Source organism: Pteropus medius, unplaced genomic scaffold, assembly GCF_902729225.1.
Source record: "Pteropus medius unplaced genomic scaffold, Ma_sr-lr_union100, whole genome shotgun sequence".
In the NCBI taxonomy this organism is placed as follows: Eukaryota; Metazoa; Chordata; class Mammalia; order Chiroptera; family Pteropodidae; genus Pteropus; species Pteropus medius.
This window is the reverse complement of record NW_024349519.1, coordinates 20,306,046-20,325,847: the sequence shown is the minus strand read 5'-3', so window position 1 is coordinate 20,325,847 and position 19,802 is coordinate 20,306,046. Positions and strand designations below refer to the sequence as shown.

The following is a 19,802-nucleotide window of genomic DNA, read 5'->3' as shown; positions in this document are numbered from 1 at the left end:
CTTGGCAGACCTGTAGAAATCATGTACCAACCGTCTCCCTGAAGAATGTTATCAATCACATATCCAGTACCCATCCTTTAAAGGTAAAGAGGACTGTTTATATGTTCGATAAACAATAGTTACATATATTGGACCCACTGTCACAGAACACCTTCCTCAAACTTCAAATGGTTGATTTTTGTCATGTGGGTTATTAAATGTATTTATTTAATCTTACTTGAAGAAATAGTTTTCAAGTTGGCATGCCAATCTGTAAATGTGCAGGTTACACCTGCCCAAGGTCCACTGGTAAATAAAATGGTTTCCATACATGGGAAATATATTTATTTGTATAGTGTGTGTGTGTGTGTGTGTGTGTATACACACATATATGCAGATACCTAAGTATAAAACCTTAGAAATAAAATAATAAACATTCAAAGAATGTGTATATGGACATCTAAATTATATATTCAGAGATATCTTATTAATCAATTTTTATAAGTTCAGGGTATTTTTCACTTATTTCCTAAGATGTTAAGTGGAATATAAATATAGCAATTAGAACATTTTAAAAAGATTTTTAAAAATAAAAATGAAATTTATTAGGTAGGTTTGGTAGTAAGCATAATAGTTAAGTATAAAGGACTGTTTTGTTTTTTTTTTTTAAAAAATGCCTTCTTAACCAACAAAGCATATTGCATTAATAACTAGTTTTTATTTCAACTAGCCAAATGCTTATGAATCCTATGAAACCAAGAAATAAGAATATGGAATTGTTCCATTAATCAGATACAAGGTGATTTGTATATTGAACACAATGTTTGGCTAGAATATATCACTACAAAAATATATCACAGTTGCTAATCTCATGTAGCTTACATTTTAAAGGACGAGACAGTCAATTTCACAATTTTATTATGTTAAGTGCACCAAAGGCATATTATAGAGAAAGTTTACCTAATATGGGGTCAGAGAATGCTTTTCTCTGAAAGTGGTTTTGAGCCGAGAGCTCAGATAGGTAGAAATTATCTATATCCAACTCAGATGGGCTCTGCAGTGTGGGAGGGAGAGGAATCAGATAAAGGGGTCAGCATAAGGGAAAGCTTTGGGGTGAAAATGAGCTGGCTAGTTCAAGAAACTGAAAGTGTGGCTGGATGCAAAGAACAGGGGAACAGCTTGAAATGAGATTAGTAAAGTACACAGGAACCAGATTATGTAGGGATTTCCTTGTATGGCTTCCTAAGATTTTGCATTTTATCCTATGATCAGTGGAAACCTATTGAAGGATTTAAGCAGTAGGATGGTGTGCTCAGATCTGCATTTTTAAATGCTCATTCTGATTGCACACAGACAAGGCAGGGAGAAAAGAAGTGGTGACAGAGTGTGAACTCTGGAGTTGATTTAGAAGGCTTTTGCAGAAGTCCAAAAACAAACAAATATTATTGGTTTAGTTACAGGAGGGATGGTTGGAAAAAAGAAGACTATTTAGATGGAGGATGTGACAAGAATTGATGGCTGACTGGAAATGGAAATCGAGAGATGATAAGGTATAATACTGGGGGAGAAGCTGGTCAAGAGCTCATTTTGCATATAACCTCTAACAGTGTGTTATGAATTATTCTATATTTACTGGAAGAAATATATAGATCCATCATTTTGTATATGCGATTTGACTCAGAACACAAGTATAAGGTTTTAATATTTTAATATATATATTTTTCCACCTATAATATGGAAACCATAAGATAATTCACATTGTTTATGCAATATCTAAAGAATGTTTGTTTTTAAATATAACTTATATCCTGTCAAAGAGAAGTTTGAAGCACACAATTTTTGGAAGTACAGTGACTTAAAAGGTCAATTTTAATGGAAGTTTGACATGGACTAGTTTTTAAATCTAAGCTGATTTTTACCTGATAAATACTAGGCTCTTAAGCAAGGCTGACTTTTCAAAACCATCCACGTAAGTTTCACACATTGGGAATCATTCAGTGCTGAAGCCCTAGCCTTATATCAGGGGCAATGGAAAGTCGTGGCAGAATGAGACCATTGCATAGATTCCTAAAAGGGTTAGAGAAAGTGCCATACTTCTCTGATAGAAGACACTCACCGATTGGACTGATTTCCATTTTTCATTACTTAGCCATATGCTTTATCCTAAAGCATCAGAGGTTGTCTTGAAGCAGGAAACTGATATTTCTACATCATGTAAAAACCTCATAAAATAAAAATGGCCAGCTAGAAAAAATAATTACAAGGCTAGGCAAGGGGAATATCACCTAAAACGAGTAATGAGTATTACATATGGGAATCATATTTTATGATTCCTTAAAAATCTCTGAAATGTGATTATTATTTATTTAGGAAAGATACTTACTTATTGTTTTGGCTCCAATCGCAACCAAATACAGCAGCAGGATGTTTGTACTTGTGTAGCACTTTACCATCGATTGTTCGAATAATACTGAAATTAAATGTAATAAGTTAATAGGGAAAAAAAACATTCTAAATAGTTAATTCAAGGGAACAAAGACAGAATTGTACAATTCAAATATAAGTATTTTAGAATAGAGACCTCATCTGGAAAGCCCAGGGAACATTCAAAAGCACTGTGTAAATGATATAACCAATCATAAGCAAGTGTATTTACATAACATAGTACTAAGTATGGTAATCCATTTAAATCAATTTAAAGGTGATAAATTTTGATTTAGAAACTATTTCTTATAGAATATTTTTGATTGAGGAAAAACATAATGATATAACTAACATATATATTAGGTGTTCAGCTTCAAAATTTCCCAATTCAAAATTTATATTTAAAACAACTCATTTATAATGCCGGTTACATGAACTATTATTATGGCAAGTCCAAGGTGTATAAGTTGTAACATTTTTGTAGTATATTCTAAGTGATATAACTAGAAATTCAGAGGACCCCTTCTCCCTAAAAGGATACTATATATTTTAACGAAGCTCTAATACCCCACTATATTATTTCCATAATGCAAGGGCTATTGATTCCTTTAGAAAGAAAAAAAATAATATGTATATAAATTAACGTGTTATAGGGTTTTAAAAGTTTTTAGAAAAGGCTCTGTAAACCATCATTAGGTCCACCAAACTTTTGAGGTTACTAAGGGGTGGTGATGACCTATGCTTACAAGACTTTAGTCATTGACTGCAGTATTTATCCAATAAGTCGAGCCCTGAGAGTACATGGTAAAGCTAATTACGTATCACCTAATCAAAAAACACGCAGGTATATCTTTTTTAGTTTGGCATGTATCAATTAGCAAATAGTTCTTTTCAAGGAAGAAAAATCACTAAAATTGTTATTTGTGAAAATTTTAATTTTCTGGTCAAGAATTTTGGTTTCCATAGTATTTTTTTTCCATTGAAATTAAAAAGTGAGGATAAGAAAATTGGGCTGGGTATCGTAAGACAAGACAAATGACTATATTCTTAACAACCATGTGTGAGTGCATCACCTGTCAAAGATGACAATACCTATAGCTACAGGGTAACATCATCTGACTAAAAACTTTTTTTCAGCCCAAAGCCAATTCTTTCACATATATTTTTTAGAAAGCTACTTTTTCCTAGGACTTAACAGAATTTTAAAAAGCACATATTTCTGAAACAGAGTCAGAGAAGTTAGTTTCTAAAAAAAGGCATTTCCCACATGAATTACCTTATTCCTCTTTGCAAAGGCTTTTTATTCTTTTATAAATAATAGCATCTACAAAACTGTGAAGAAGTTTCTAGAGCACTTGATATCTTTTGAATCACTTGTAAAACTGAAGTACCACACCCTCAAAAATATGATGAGAATCATTTAGACTCTTTGAAGCAATTCACAGTCTTTCAGTTATAATTCAGGTAGCATTTTCATTTAGAAAGCAATTACTGGTTTACTTATTTATTGAACATTATTGCATTATTATTTATTACTGATATATCACAGCAATATATAATGTACCTATATGGGCTTATAAATATTTATGAGAGTTGGCAGAGCTATATAAAGTGACCTCATCAAAAATTTTAATGTATGTGCTATTAGGATACAATTCGCATTATCGAATGTATCTTTTGTAAACAGTATAATTCCATACCCAGTACTTACCAGAAACCATCACCACTGCAGGTTGCTATTCTTTTGGAATCTTTATGACTCCAGGCAATGCAGAATATTCCATTTTTTCCATGCTTCAAAAAATGCAAAATACCTATCAATAAGAAATAATTCACCCCTTTTTTTTCTTATTTATTTACTTCTTCTGGGTATTATTTTTCTATTAGGAACTTGCCCTAAGTGATGCTAACAGAGGCATTACTGCCAATAATAGAAAGCTGAATACATACTTTAAGAATGTGAAAAGTAGCCACACTTAAACAAAATCATTGTTTCAAAACATAAATTGTATGTCTTCTAGTTCTTTTTTGTGGACCCTGGTAAAGAACCAGAATCTATTTGTTGGGCCATCTGTAGAATTAAGCTCAGCTTAATGCCTTTTCTGTAAACACCAGTTTGGAGGTGAAGATAGTTATCTGCTACCCTACCCAGTACAATTACAACTATAGTGTAAGAAATATATTTAAAGTAATTGTTATTGCTTTTCTCAATTTCAAATTTTATTTTTATAAAAACAAAAGAGAACAGATTTAAGATTATTCTTATATCAAATCACTCTATATTTATCTGTTCCTCCGCATTCTTGGACTGGGAGTAGGTAAAGGAACATAGTCATAGCTGTTATGATGATAATTTTTTAAACCACAAGGAATATATTATACATAGGAATGTCATTCAACAACTGGGTCATGGGTGTATGAAGATTGCAATCAATCCATTTCCAAATTTTATTGAAAAGATTTCAATCTTAAATTGTGGCTGCTGTTAAGGGGAGACTAAAGTAACATTTTATCCTGAGTTTTAAGGTTGTTTTACTAAGGTCTCTAATTTGCTGTTTTTACCTCTTTGGGGGTCAAGGTAGGTAGGTTTATAAAGATGGATACAAAAATGGAGGTAGTCTCTATATTCAATCAGTAGGAGGAGTGGAGACCTTCCGCCTGCTTTGTTTATCCCCATGTAGAGCTCACTTATGGCCCTCTTATATCCTGCATTTCCTTTTCTGAGGCATATGTAACTTAGTTAATTGAAGCTGGCATTATTGATTATTTCCACATTTATTCTTCTAGATTTAAGCAATTTTGACATTGGTCTTAACTATCCTATTGAAAGCTGCAAAGACATGAATGCTCATAAGAGATGTTCTTGATGCTAAGATGCTAGGCTGCTGGAATCAGGCAGATATTTTTAGTCACAAGTGGCCAAGATGCCATAAGAAGAGATCAACAGATCTGACACCTAATTAAGTCAGAAGTTTCTTTTTCAGGTTCATTTCTTCTCATATCATTATTTGTTATGGGATAAGTGTTGTTCTGGTGAAGGGGAGGACAGAGCACAGGTTGAAGGCATTGCTGAACTGAACAGGTATTATTATGTAGAGAAAGGAGAAGATGTAACCATGCAGTTCTTTGTCCTCCTCCAAGAGCAAAATTGCTTATTGGTGGTTGGTAGTTTCCCTAATACTCTGCACCTGCCACATTACTTCAGTAACCTCCAGAAGATCATGGCTTCTTGATCCTCAGAGGAATAAGTCTTTTGTATAAACGATTTTAAAGCCTTAAATACATAAACAATTTTCATGTTACATATTTAATAAACTTTAACAATAGTCATTTGATATGAATAAAATTTCAAGACAGTGAAAGACAATCTGAGATCCTGTCATAATTCCCTCAACTCATATCTAACATACTGTAATGAGATAATATGTATTTTCCAAATATTAATGTAGCTCGATAAACTATACATGACAATTTGACTCCAAGCAGATATAAAAGTACAATCTGTGACATTACAAATAGGAAGAGGGGAGGTTTTAGGGCTTGTCCTGGAATAACAGAATTGGAGAACTGGAAGGAAATCTAAGAAATTATAGAATCCAGCATCACCATCTTATAGGTGAAGAATCAGGTTCAAGGCAATAAAGCGAGTGTCCTTTCAAGAGCTAATTAGTAACAGAATAAGGACTGTAATTTGGGACTTGTTCTGAGTTTAGTTTTCTTGTAACTACTTAATATTTGCCTAGATAATTTTGTGGAGGATGACTCAATATTCCTTTGAATCTCCAATGCAACTTTAGGTGGATCTTTATATCTTAGATTCATCTACATTTTTCAGGATTCATTTTAGCATGTGACTGGCCTCCTGGATTTTTTTATAATTGAGAGAACATAATACCGTCTTGTGATTGACTATTAAATTAGGAGAGAAAAGCATTTAAAAATATGAAGCAGTAGAAGATATTAGGTTATTCAGCTAGTAATAAATACATCTTACCTCATTAAATCGCTGTACCATTTTGCCCTTTTTAACATCCCAAATAAAAGCACCATTTTGGGAAGTTGCTCCAGCAATACAATTCAAATCACCTTAGGAAACAATTCATTAAACATTATATAAAATGTTTGCCACAAATGTTATTCTTTTCAAAAATGTCATTTTTTAAATAAGACTTGTGATTTGCAAAATTTCTTTAAAAAATTATTACATGTATGCAAATATAGAGAAAGTAGTATAAATGGTTCCATCATATAGCTTCAAAAATTGTCAAAATATGGTCAGTTTTGCTTTGTCTACAGCCCCTACCAGATTTCTTTGGAGCAAACCTCTGACATTTTATCATTTCATCAATAAACACTTCAGTATGGATAGCTAAAAGACAGGGACTCTCTTATTAACAGGACCAAACTACAAAAAATTATTAGCGATTCCTTAATATTTCCACATATCCAGTCAGTATTTACATTTTTCTGACCATCTAGTAATTTTTTTAATGGTTAGGAAAGCATTTAGGTAAGCAAAACACGTGAAAAAAAATTCAGTTTCTCTATCAAAAACATTAAACAATGCCCTTTATTTTTAAGAAATAAAAAAAAAAATCTGAAAATCAAACTGCTGCTAAGTTTGCAGATGTTCAAGGACTTCAGTATTTTTTGCAAGGTAAAGAAGAGGTTTTCGCCACTAAAAGAAAGGAACAGTTGTCATCTGCTACCTAGGAGTGAAAATATGGAGGGACTACTTTGTGACTAATGATTATAAGCACTAAAAATAAAGTAAGTCTTCACTATATTTCTAGTATTTTCATTCTGTCCTCACTTTTTTGGGTTCTTAAATTACTGGAGAGAGTTTCCATATTTATTTGCACTATTTTTTCTTCTCCTGTGGTATGTACTCTAAAAATAGAGAAAATTACACAATCATCTATAACCTCTTATCTATATCAATCTTTGTTAATCTTTTCAATTTCATCCATACTTACCTAAAAATAGTGATTCATCAGTAATCATATTTCAAAAAATCACAGAATTTCCTTTTTTCAGCCCTTTTACTTTCTTGAGACAAATTTTCAATGTAGAGAGTAAAATAATACTTTAAGTAAGATTAAGGCCTTTTGTGTTCTGATTTGAAACAATGGTTTTACAGTCACAATTTCCATTCAAGTTTCGGGTTTGAGACTTATATACACTTTGTAGGAGAAAGAATGTTCAACTAATAGCTGCTATAGTGCTACGTCTACACTGGCTGATCCAATACTTACATCACTAGCCAGGAGAACCTGCTGTGAAGATGCATATTGTATTGATTGAGAGCATAGGCTTAAAAGTCAAATTGACAATTGTTCAAATCTTGATTCCACAACTACTCACTACTTAACCCTGGGTAAGTTACTCAACCTCTTTGACTTCAGATCCTTTTTAATAAATATTGACCATCACAGCAAAAAGTAAAATAGTGATGGAGGTGAAAAAGGGAGCAGCAGGTAAGAGAACTACTTCGTTCTTTTTGTGCTTCACTTCTTTATTAGTGAAGTAACATTTTTTTCAGTTAGGTTTATATTAGCACAAAGTACGTTCTGCTTAAAGGAACAACTACTGTCTTTAAGAGGTGGAAGTAAAGCCTTCAATAGTGGTTGGTTCTCAACGTTTTGTATCATGGACTTCTCTGAAAATCTGATTACTATGATAATTTTTGACAGACATAGGAACGTACACACATGTGCTAAAAATTATTCATAAAATTCTAAGAGATACCCAGATTTTCCAAAGACATCTAAACCCCTGAGAGCCCATAAATTCATAGTTAAAAATCCCTGTGCATGAAGAGATAAGCCAAAAAATGAGCTATATTCTGGTTATATGTGTTTTAGATTAATATGTTACTAGTAGGACAAATAAGTAAAGCATTCTACATACTTTATAAAGTGAAATTCACTTAGGTGTGTACAATTATTTATTATAGGGAAATAGTGTTTTGAGAGACAGTGTCAGAGGTTTCAGAGGACATCTCTCCTTTATGTACAGGAAGGTGTAAAGGTAGCATCTTTCAGAAATCAAAGAAAAGACTCTATTATGTCATAAAGGTTCTTCTATATTACAAAGGTGGAATGTATATAGAATTAATCACATGGTCACAAGTGAACTGTGATGTCATTTAATCATTCATATTTACATGATATAGCTGTTTTATATGTATTATAATTTCATTTTTTTAATTGTAAAGAAATTTTTTGTTATTTTTAGTTTTTTAAAATTTATTTATTTTTAGGGGGGAGTGACATTAGCAAAATCCAGTAAGTTTCAATAGTACAATTCAACAGTAAGTCATATATATAGTGCATTGTGTGTTCACCGCCCTTAGTTAGTTTTCTGTCACCACATATTTGATCCCTTTTACCCCTATCTACTACCCCCTTCCTCAATTCCCTCTGATAACCACTAGTCTATGGAACAGATATTTCTCTCAAGAAGACATACAAATGGCCAACACACATATGAAACAATGCTTAACTTCACTAGCAATTAGGGAAATGCAAACCAAAACCACAATGAGATACCGTAACACCTGTTAGAATGGCTATTATCAATAGGACAAGTAGCAACACAAGTGGATGGGGAGAAAAAGGAACCCTCATACACTGCTGGTGGGACTGCAAATTGGTACAGCCACTATGGACAACAGTATGGAGGTTTCTCAAAACACTAAGAATCGATCTACCATATGTATTATAATTTTTAGAAAATAAATTTTTAATTTTCACATATTTGATTCACATGAAAATATTAAGGAGAACTTCTTTCATGTAGAATGTATTATACACTTAGTAGCATAGTTATACAAATTCAGCTAAAATTAGATAGGTCATGATCACCTGGATTTACTGTGGCTTTTTTATATAACTATGTCATATATAAAGTCCCAGAAAGCAAAGTACCTGTGTAGGAAGTCCATTCTAAAACCCCACAAAAAATGAACCAACAAATATATTGTTACTAATTTGCCTCTACAAGCATTTGGAGCAAGACAGCTTTGAGAGGAAGAAGATAATTCAAATGAAAATAAAAGTTAGGAAAGCCATTCAAATGTTTTCCTGCTTTTAATAAAATACTTCTTACCTGGAGCCCATGAAAGGGAATAAATAACTCCTTCATTACCCGGGGAAATATACACTGCTGTTAGTGTGTTTATATCCCAGACTTTTATAGTGCCATCAAATGAAGCTGTTGCTAAGAGATTGGGATCATCAGGTTTGAATTTGCAGTCAAAGATAGTTTCCACATGTCCCTAGGAAACACAATACAGCACAAACCACAATGTGTAATCAAGTTGAACCATGAACTGTCGTTTCCAAATATTAATGCAAACATATATAGGCAAGTGAAAATATACAAAATTGGAACTACTGCTGTTGAATATTTTCTGTGCAAATCTGTATAGACCTAGATTTTATTCAACCTCAGTTCCTCAAATCAGCCACTAAACACAAAGATGTTCAAAAGTCTCATTTTCAACTTCAATTAAGTGCAAAAGCATATCTTTCCTGATTATTTATCATCTACAGAATACTATGCTAGAAATTTACAGAGCAATGAACTATTAACAGTTATTATGTCATTTTGGTAGTATAATAAAACACTAAGATAAAAATGAAACTAAAAGTCCTTTAATGCAAATATTCTTTATATATACATATATATATACATATATATCAATAACATATTGCAAAAGAACTTCACAATTTTAGTAGAGAGAAGAAGCCAGCATAATCTCAATTTTTAGAGTCTTGTTCCAAAATTTTCTAGCAAGTTTATTCTTTGGAACTTGGAACGCTTGTCTCTGTTACACGGTGATTTGGATCCCAAACATCCTGCAAAACTGTAAAGTGGAATACACAGATATATGTAAACACATATTTCTAACGTGGAGCTTAATTACTGTGTGTCTGTGGGAAAATCTGTTAAGAATGTAATGTAAATATCCAGAGTAACCATTTGCCTTCTCTGCAACATTAGAGAATGGGAACTGAAACTTCTTCAAGCAGCAGTGCTGGGATCTGAGAGACAAATAAGTATAGGGACAGGGCTCTCTAGTCCCAGATACTGCAATAAAAAAGTACAGAGGGCACCCTTGAAACTCATGGTTCCACTGACACCAAAAACCACTACCCACATGAAACCACACAGGGCTGCATGGCTCTCCTTTAGGGAGAGGAGAGAAAAATTTCAACGGTTAGCGAGAGGGAAGAAAGGTTGGATCAGCCATAGTTTCATTGACTGGAGTTGTTCTGGTTGTCATTGCCAACATTAAGAACATAATTATGAAAAAAAAAATAGCGTAGATGATAGAGGCTCTGTTCATCCCTCTGGCAACCAAATCAAAGTTGTGACAGAAACAAGGAGCAGCAGCAAGGAAAAACCGATGAAAAATAGATGAACAAGCCATACAAATGGGGAGAAATCTAAGAAAGCATCCTGCAACGGCAGAAGGTAGGACCGGGCGAGGACACGGGGCTGCCCAGTCCCTAACAGCTGAGTGAGATGGAGGCTGCGGCAGTCACAGATGCCTCTTAAAGGGCCACATCTGCGAGCAGATTTTCACGGTGATGGGACTTGCTCACTCTGAGCACCAGTGCAGGTTCCGCTGTGCAGGGACTTAAGGAGAACACTGAGCTGTCGGAGTGAGGACCCAGGCAAGACTTGCTTCGTACAGAAGTGCTGGCAGTATCCATTGTTCTCCCCTCTCAGTGCACCCACCAGCGCTGCCACAGCTGAGTTATCATCAAACCAGATAACAGAGGCCGCTCCACCCAAAAGAGTCCCTGAAACCCCACCTCTCCCAACTCGCAGCCCTACCCAAGCTGTATCCAGGTATATCCTCACTTAGTCAGGTGCCCCTTGCTGAGCAGCACCTAGACTCACACTGAGGGCAGCTGGCCTCGGTTTCTGGTGTGGCCTTTTGAGGCAACTATAAGTACAGCTTCTGTGGATTGCTTGCTGAATCTTAACAGGTGGCCCCAGAGGGGCACAGACTGGGGCTAAATTTGGCCTGCAGCTGAACCCCTCTCAGGACTGTGCCACTGGACATCTACTTCACAAATTCACACTAATAAGACCGGGAGACTCAGGAGCTTTGCTTAGTACATAGAAACAGACACAGAAAGGCAGCCAAAATGGGAAGATAAAGTAGCAGAAACTATATGAGAGAACAGAACAGAGATCCAGAAATAATGGAGTCAAGTAATCTAATAGATGCAGAATTCAAAACACTGATTATAAAGATGTTCAATGAACTTATGGTAAGTGTAGATAAATTCAGTGAGAATTTTAATAAAGAGATAAAAAACACAAAAATGGAAATGGAAATTATAAAAGGGTGCCAGTCAGAAATAAAGAACACGTTATTTGAGATGACAAGTACATTAAATGGAAAAAATAAAGTGAATAAAGAAGAGGATCAAATGACCTATATAGAGGATGAGAAAGCCAAAGATGGCTTTCAATCAAAATGGCGAGAAAAGAAGAAGCCAAGACTATAATAATAATTTAAGGAGTCTAAGGGACACTATTAAAGGTCAAAATATCCATGTCATAGTGGTACCTGAAGGAAAACAAGATGTTGAACAGCTATTTGAAGAAATAATGATGGAAAACTTCCCTAACCTGGTGAAAGAAATATACATAAAACTCCAGGAAGCTCAGAGGGTCCCAAAAACCAGGAATGCAAAGAGGTCCATACTAAGACACATTATAATTTAAATGCTAAAGGTTAAAAATAAAGAGAGAATCTTAAAAGCAGAAAGAGAAAAGCAGTTAGTTACCTACAAGGGAGCACCCATAAGACTGGCAGCTGATTTCTCATAGTTATGCAGGACAGAAGAGCTTGGCACAAAATATTCGACGTGAAGAAAATCCAGGATCTACAATCAGGAATACATTATCCAGCAAAGGTAGCATTTAGAGTTTAAGGACAGATAAAGAGCTTCCCAGACAAAAATAAGCTAAAGGAATTTATCAGCACCAAGCCAGTACTACAAAAAATGTTGGAGAGACTTCTTTAAGAAGGAAAAATATGTATCGAAAACAGAAATAAAGAATGGTAATGACTGTGTTCCTATCAACAAGTACCTCAAATGGAAAAGAATTAAGTGCTCCAACCAAAAGATAGAGTGGTTGAATGAATAAGAAAACAAGACTCCTACATATGCTGCCTATAAGAGACTCACTTCAGATTAAAAAACACACATAGACTAAAAGGAAAGGGAATGGAAAAAGATATTGCCTTGACGGACCTAGAGGGTATTGTGCTGAAAAAATGGGTTGGATAAAGAAAGACAAATATCGTATGATTTCACGTACATGTGGAATCTAAAGAACAAAATCAACAACAACAACAACAAAAGCAGAAATAAACTCATAGATACAGAGAATATTTTGAGGGCTATTAGATGGGAGGAGTTGGGGGATGACAAAAAAGGCTAAGGGATTAAGAGGTACAAATGGATAGTTGCAGAATAGACATGGAGATGTAGGGTATAGCATAGGGAAGATGGTTAATAATGTAATAAATATGTAAGGGGGAAGAAGGGGACTAGATTTAGTGGGGTGATCGCTTTGCAAGTTATGTGGATCTCTGATCACTATGCTATACAACTGCAACTGGTATATTATTGTATCCAACTATAACTGAAAAAAAAAACTCATTGAATTGCATAATGTAAACGGAAGCAACTAATTGTCTATTATATTTCAATAAAGACAAAAAAAAAAACCAACAAGTAGAGAAAGATAAAGGCTATCTGCCAGAAGTATATAGCAGACATGAGTGGGGAAATACAGAAGTGCTCCTATTCAAATCAGATGAGCTGCTACAACTGATAGTCAATGTAGACCTGCAGTCAGAGCCAGCGCCACAAAACAAAATAAACAATTATATATATGGAAAAGTAAAATTTATCATTATTTGTAGATTATATCAGTATGTAGAACCTCGAGAAAATAAACTGACAAACTTTAAAAAAAAAATACTTAAGGCAGGGACTGCCTATCTGCGCATTTTCAATGTTAGTTCATGGCTATGCCTTCGAATTTTATTTTTGAAATTTTAAAACATATAGCAAGGATTAATTTGTAAACATTTCTTCTTTGTCTTATCAAGAGGAACATAGGGATGAAGGAAAATTTTGAAGCATTTTTCTTAATTTTAATCAAGCAAACATTCACTTGGAAGTACACTTTTTAGAAAGTATATGAATAAGATTTTTCTTATCCTATGTAGTTTGGAATTTGGAGATGCTTCACACATATAACGTCAGAGTCCAGAAATTATGAAAAAGAAATTCACCATCTCTTCTGCCTGGCAGATACTTTTAAAGTGAGAAGAGCCACTGAAATAATTTATAATCAAGGAATATTTTAGTTTTTATTAGAATTATAAATTTAACAGCTTTTAAAATAAAACATTTTAATATGAGGATTTATGCTCAATAGAAAATCTATTGAACTTAGATTATATAACTTTATTACTAATTTAAATTTTAATACACTTAACTGTTGTCTTATATTTTTCTCCCTTCTCTTTCATAATTCTTTTTAAAGTAAATGGTAATTTGGAATTTAGAAAAAGTTTGCTACACTGGGAAAGCATTTTCATGGAAAGAAAAGTTTACAGGGATAGAAAATTAAATAATCTAAAAAAATCTAAAAAAAGGCATAATTTTAAATAACAACTATACATTGTTAAACAGTTTTGCTAAAGTTCAATATTTTTATCTGAGGATAAAATTAAATTTATACTGAAATGATAGTATTATTGATTATTTTTCTCTCTTCTTTTTTACAAGAGCAATGATAGCTTTAGGCTCTTTACTAAGTTTTTCAATGGAACACAATTAACATTTTAAAGTTTCTTAAATGTCTAGGTTAGTCTAATTCAAACCTGTAGAAATAAGGGGCATTTTTATAAACTCTGAACTAGGGAGAATTAATGAGGATGATTCTTGACAAATATTAATTACAAGGGAATATACATTATTGGATGCATGCATTCATTCATTTATTCAGCAAAACTTAACAAAGTCTTGCTATGTGCCAGGCACTGTTTTAGGTAGTGGAGATAAAGCACAGAAGGAAACCAAGTGAAAATGTGAGTCCTCAGTGAGGTTGTATTCTCTCATATACAGAGGCTTAACAATCATAAGAATTGAAGTTGACAGAATCATGGAATTATTATAATGATTCGATAACAGAAATAAATCTTAAAAACACTCATTCCAATCTTGCTCGTTTCACAGATAATAACGAAGCTTGGAGTAACTGGCAGAGAGAGACTTGTCCTTCCTCCTAAAAGAATATTCTATTTCTCATTTTGCTTTCAAAATACAGTACACTAATGTAATTTTCCAATATTAAAGGATTACTGTGATCCATACAAAAATGGGAAAACTACCAACCTTACAGAGTAATCACAATAAGCTAAGCAGACATTTTAAAGAAGTTAAATGTTTATAATTTAAAGAATTTTAATAGTTTTGTCATCATTCTACACATTCTTCTAAAATGTTTTAGCCAACCAAAATAAGGTCCTGACATATGGTTCTTTACAAAATAATTTTTAACAATATTAATACGTAAAGAAAAGTAATCATGAGCAAGCTTCACAAAACAAGTGTTGTGTATAAAAGAAGGAATGACCATAAACATACCATGTCCCTAAGAAAATCCCATTTCTTGGCTCCCATATCATAAAGTCCAACTCCACCATCCAAGAAGCAGCACACTGCATGACCAGGAGGAAGTGAAAATGCTTGATTCTGTGTCAACACTGGGGGTGGAACTGCTTCACTAGTGGAGGATGTATAATGATTTTTGATTGGAGACTGGATGGAAACTTAAAAAAGAAAAAAACAAAAAAGTAAACATTTACACCAATAGCTTCTCATATACTGGAATAAAACCACAGGGCTTAATTTATAAAGATGCTCCTTTGTTTTCTTTTATCCAGAATTTATATCAGTAAACCATTAGGCAGTAATCATATTCTCTCAGCCACAGGCATAGTTTTGCAGCTTCACCATATATACATATATGGAATTGTTATAATGTTATATACATATATATATGTATATATATACACACACACATATATACACACATATACATATACACAAAATTGGATATTATTTTTAAAACAGGTATATAAAAATGCAGGTGGAGCAAAATGGATGAAAATTAGTATGTGAAGAATCATAACATGTTGTGAATATTTGGTTTCTTATTTCCCCATAAATTGAAGCATAACATGATTATTTTTTAATTAAACTCTTCTTTTAAAATTTCCATATAATAGTTTATTTCCTCCATACACACAAACATACATGCATTTAAATTTCTTTCTTTTAAAGCTCATAACTCTCTTCTGCTAGTTGTCAATCCAATGAAAATAATTATTTTTGAAATTGTTTATAATTCACTGTAATTTAGCTGCCAAATTAAGAATCAAAAATATGTGACATACATTTCCCTCTCAATTTTTCTTTATTCTTCCTTGGGTTTATTTTTACTGTTTACACACTTCCATTTCTCCAACTTTCAATTATATAAATGTCCCTTTGTTTAATTGTTTTCTGTATATTCTATATCTCATATTTTATCTTCTTTCAAGTTTTTCCTTAGAACATGAATATTCTCTTGCAAACATAATTCAAAATAATGATACCACTGTAAATTATCAGACCAATCTATATTAATTACATACTGGAATATAGACATTTCCCAGTATATTCACTTTTTAACACAAATATTGCATTAATTTAGATAACACTCATTTCTTAGAATCTGGTAATGACAGGAAGTCCAAACTAGAATGAACTACTAATAACAAAAGAGGCATTTGGTTCAGTGAAATTTTGTTGACAATTTGGTTAAATTTAATATGATCCATGACTGATTTTTAAAAATATTTTACTTTGCTGATATTATGGGTGGTTTTGACACCCATATGCACCTATCTATAATTCATTTTTTTTTAGAATTTAGTATGTCTACATTTAAAATTTTTCATTTTCACATAATTTTCCTTACTCTATTCTTTCTGTTACATTAAAAAAATTGGAAGAAAAAACAAGATATCTCACAATAGTTTACCTGGAAAAAGTTAATTAAAAATGACAAGATTGGTATACGTTTCTTTATATTTTCTGATTTTTCTAGAATGGGCATGGAGTACTATTGTAATAAGGAAAAAAATAGGAAAGGAGAATCTGTGATATTTGTCATCCCATGATAAGAATGTTCATAGCAACTAAACAAAGAAACAAATAATTCCAAAAATGCAAGATAATAAACAATATGCCAGCCTCTAGCATATTACATCTCCAGTCCTAATATTTTTAACCCCTCCAGTTTCCAGGATTTAGAAGTATTCAGACTCTACGGAAAGGCTTAAATTTGTGAAAAGGCTAGAGATTCAAATATAGAGATTCTCTACTATGTCGTGCCTTGTCCACTAAATTATATACTACATTTGCTAATCAAATAACACTACTTTGAATAGCCCTTGCTAATTATTTAGTATATTATAAAGATAAGCAGTAGTACAGAGGAAGCAATAACTCTAGATTGTTCAATCACTAAATTCTCTACCTCATGTTTTTGATGACCCACACAAAATGAAAACACTGACAACCATGCAGAATAATCATGATTTAGTTAGTTGGGAGTCAATTTCTTTTCTCTCACATATGTTTATATCATTAAGTCAGCCATTTTATTTGAGAGCGGCAAATATGATATTTTAAAATATTAAATTTTCGTGACATTTTTACTTACATTTTTTTCTTGGGGGAGAATTAAGCACATGTAAGCAGTGAAATCCTGTTTTCTTTAATTTAAAATTATCAATAGGCGTTGTTCTTGAAACATTCCAAATGCGTAACACACCCACTTGAGAATCTAGTCAGATCAGGATAAAGCTTTATATTAACAAATTTTATTTGAAGCAAAATGCCCAGACAAAAAAAATAAAAAAGCTTCAACTTTCAAGATTTTTAGCACTATTCATTGACATTTTTCAAACAATGAGATTGTACAATTAAAGAAACAGGAAAAAATGCTATTCAAACTTTAAATTTTTGGCATATTTTATTATTTTTTTTCTGTTCCAAATCCTTTTCTAGGGTAAGAAACTGCTTGCCTTGCAGCTTACCCCCACAAAGATCATTATCACAGTTTGATGACAAAAAGCACCCTATTGACAAACAAGTTCTAGAAAAGCCAGTCACTGAAAACTTTCCACTCCAAAATTAAAAAATCCTAACATGGTTAAAGTGTTTGTAAACTGCTCCCTTGCTCACTTGCAGCAAACAAGGACTGCCTAATATACCTTTCTATACCAAATAGAAAGCTCCCTCTCTTCCAAAAATCCAACTGTAATAAGCTACTTTGGAAAACGGTCTGGCAGTTTTTCAAACGATTAAATGGAGAGTTACCATATGATCCATCAATTACACTCCTATGTACATACCCAACAGAATTATAAACATATGTTCCCACAAAAACCTGTACACAGATGTTCATAGCAGCATTATTCATAACAACAAAAGAGTGGAAACAAATTAAATGTCTATCTACTGGTAGAGGAACAAAATCTGGCATATCCATGCAATAAAATATGATTCACCCATAAAATGGAATGTTATTCATATACCCTATAACCTTGAAAACTTTATGCTAACTCAAAGAAGCTAGACAGAAAAGGCCACTTATTGAATTATTTCATTTCTATAAAATGTCTGGAATAGGCAGATCCACAGAAAGAGAGCAGATTAACAGTTTATGTCAACACATGTGTGTACTAGGGGCTGTGAGGAGGGTGTAATAGAGAGTGACTGCTAAATGGCTACAGGACTTACAGGGGGGCTGATGACATTTTCTGGAATTAGATAATTACAGAAATAGTTGTAATGGTTGTAAAACTGTGAATACAGAAACTACTGAGCTATATACTTTAAAATGGTGAATTTCATGGTATGTGAATTTTATCTCAATAATAGTAACAGATACATAAAAAATTCCCATGTCAATTATATCCTACGAAATTAAAGGCAATTAAGATATATAAATAAGAATCCAGCTACTTCCATGTCTCATATCAGTGCTTAAAGAATTTCTTTAAAATGTTGAGAGATAAAGACTCTCTGTCTCTTATTTTACACTAAAGAAATATAGGACTTATTTCTATCATAGCTGAGAGTACTCTTTTTAGAGACCTCTTTCTGTGAAACTAAGTAAATGATAAAAGTAGAGTCATTTAATTTCTAATTACCATTTTAAATTCCATCTTCTCATCCCTTGTCACTTGTTAGCTTTGCTAATTCTCTCATAATAGGAAACAAGAAGGAGCATCCTTTCAACCCATGGTAATAAATTTCACTTTCATTTTCAACCTAGTTTGAAAATGTCTTTGCCTATCTAGCCATACATGGTAACTGACTGTCTATCCAGATAAGTTGTTTTTCTAGTGAGTACTTTAACCATCATGATGACACTCCTGAAATTGAACTGTGTCTTTTTTATACATACAAACACAAGCATGCACATATAGAATATATTCCAACGTATTATCAGAAAACTGGGCCTTAATTTCATTTGTATCTGTCGTTATGTTAATGATACATAGTATAAATAATAGTAAACTAGCCATTTACTATAACAAATAATATTTGAGATTTAGTAAGTTTGACACAAAATTAACCAATAAGAGTGTAATTTCCCTGACTGAATTAAAGAATACACACATATTCAAAACTTTGAGAAATAAGGTACACTTACCTCCAGTTATAAACATCCCAGGGGCACTAGGAACCCAGGCCAAACATTGTACAGAAGCTGCTGCACTGGGAAAATTAAATGTTGTTATGCAAAAAAGTGATTCTGTATCTACTAGGCGAATTCCATGATGTGAATTAGCCACAAGAAGATAATCGGTAGATAGAGGGTCCCATTCCAGGGCTGTAATTGGATCCTCTTCATCTGTCCCTTCAAGAGATTCAGGTCTGAGAACATGTTTCTGACTTTTATTACCTATTAAAATATTAAGAAAATGATTTTAAACAAAATTATCAAAAAACACCAATAATTGAGACGATACTTTCTCCTTGTACACCACTGCTCTCTGGGAGAATTGGGAACACAAATCTGGCATTTCCTGCAGAACTCATAGTTGACATGTGAATGCAGGGGAATTAGAGTTTGTCCTAATGATGAAGTCATATCGAACTGCTTTGCTTTGGCAACTCTAGTACCCTGAATATTTTTCCTATTTGTTACTTAAAAGCTGTAAGAAAATGATGCAGATAAAAAATACACATGATCCTGTCATCAACTAAAATTTCACTGAATTACAGTAG

The 19,802-nt window shown here is 33.0% G+C and overlaps 1 protein-coding gene across 4 annotated transcripts in view; it reads right to left on the bottom strand.

Moving 5' to 3' along the window:
* WDR17 (WD repeat domain 17) overlaps window positions 1-19,802 on the bottom strand; it is an 89,606-nt gene that overhangs the window by 27,396 nt on the left and 42,408 nt on the right. For 3 of the 4 annotated variants that reach the window (XM_039882584.1, XM_039882586.1, XM_039882587.1), the window contains 7 exons: window positions 19,225-19,476; window positions 17,224-17,346; window positions 15,099-15,283; window positions 9,514-9,682; window positions 6,398-6,489; window positions 4,115-4,197; window positions 2,363-2,449 (listed from right to left, as the gene is read on the bottom strand). In XM_039882584.1, coding sequence (XP_039738518.1) covers window positions 2,363-2,449; window positions 4,115-4,197; window positions 6,398-6,489; window positions 9,514-9,682; window positions 15,099-15,283; window positions 17,224-17,346; window positions 19,225-19,476 — 991 coding nt within the window. The remainder of the gene's footprint in view (window positions 1-2,362; window positions 2,450-4,114; window positions 4,198-6,397; window positions 6,490-9,513; window positions 9,683-15,098; window positions 15,284-17,223; window positions 17,347-19,224; window positions 19,477-19,802) is intronic. The other variant, XM_039882585.1, reaches the window with a different exon arrangement.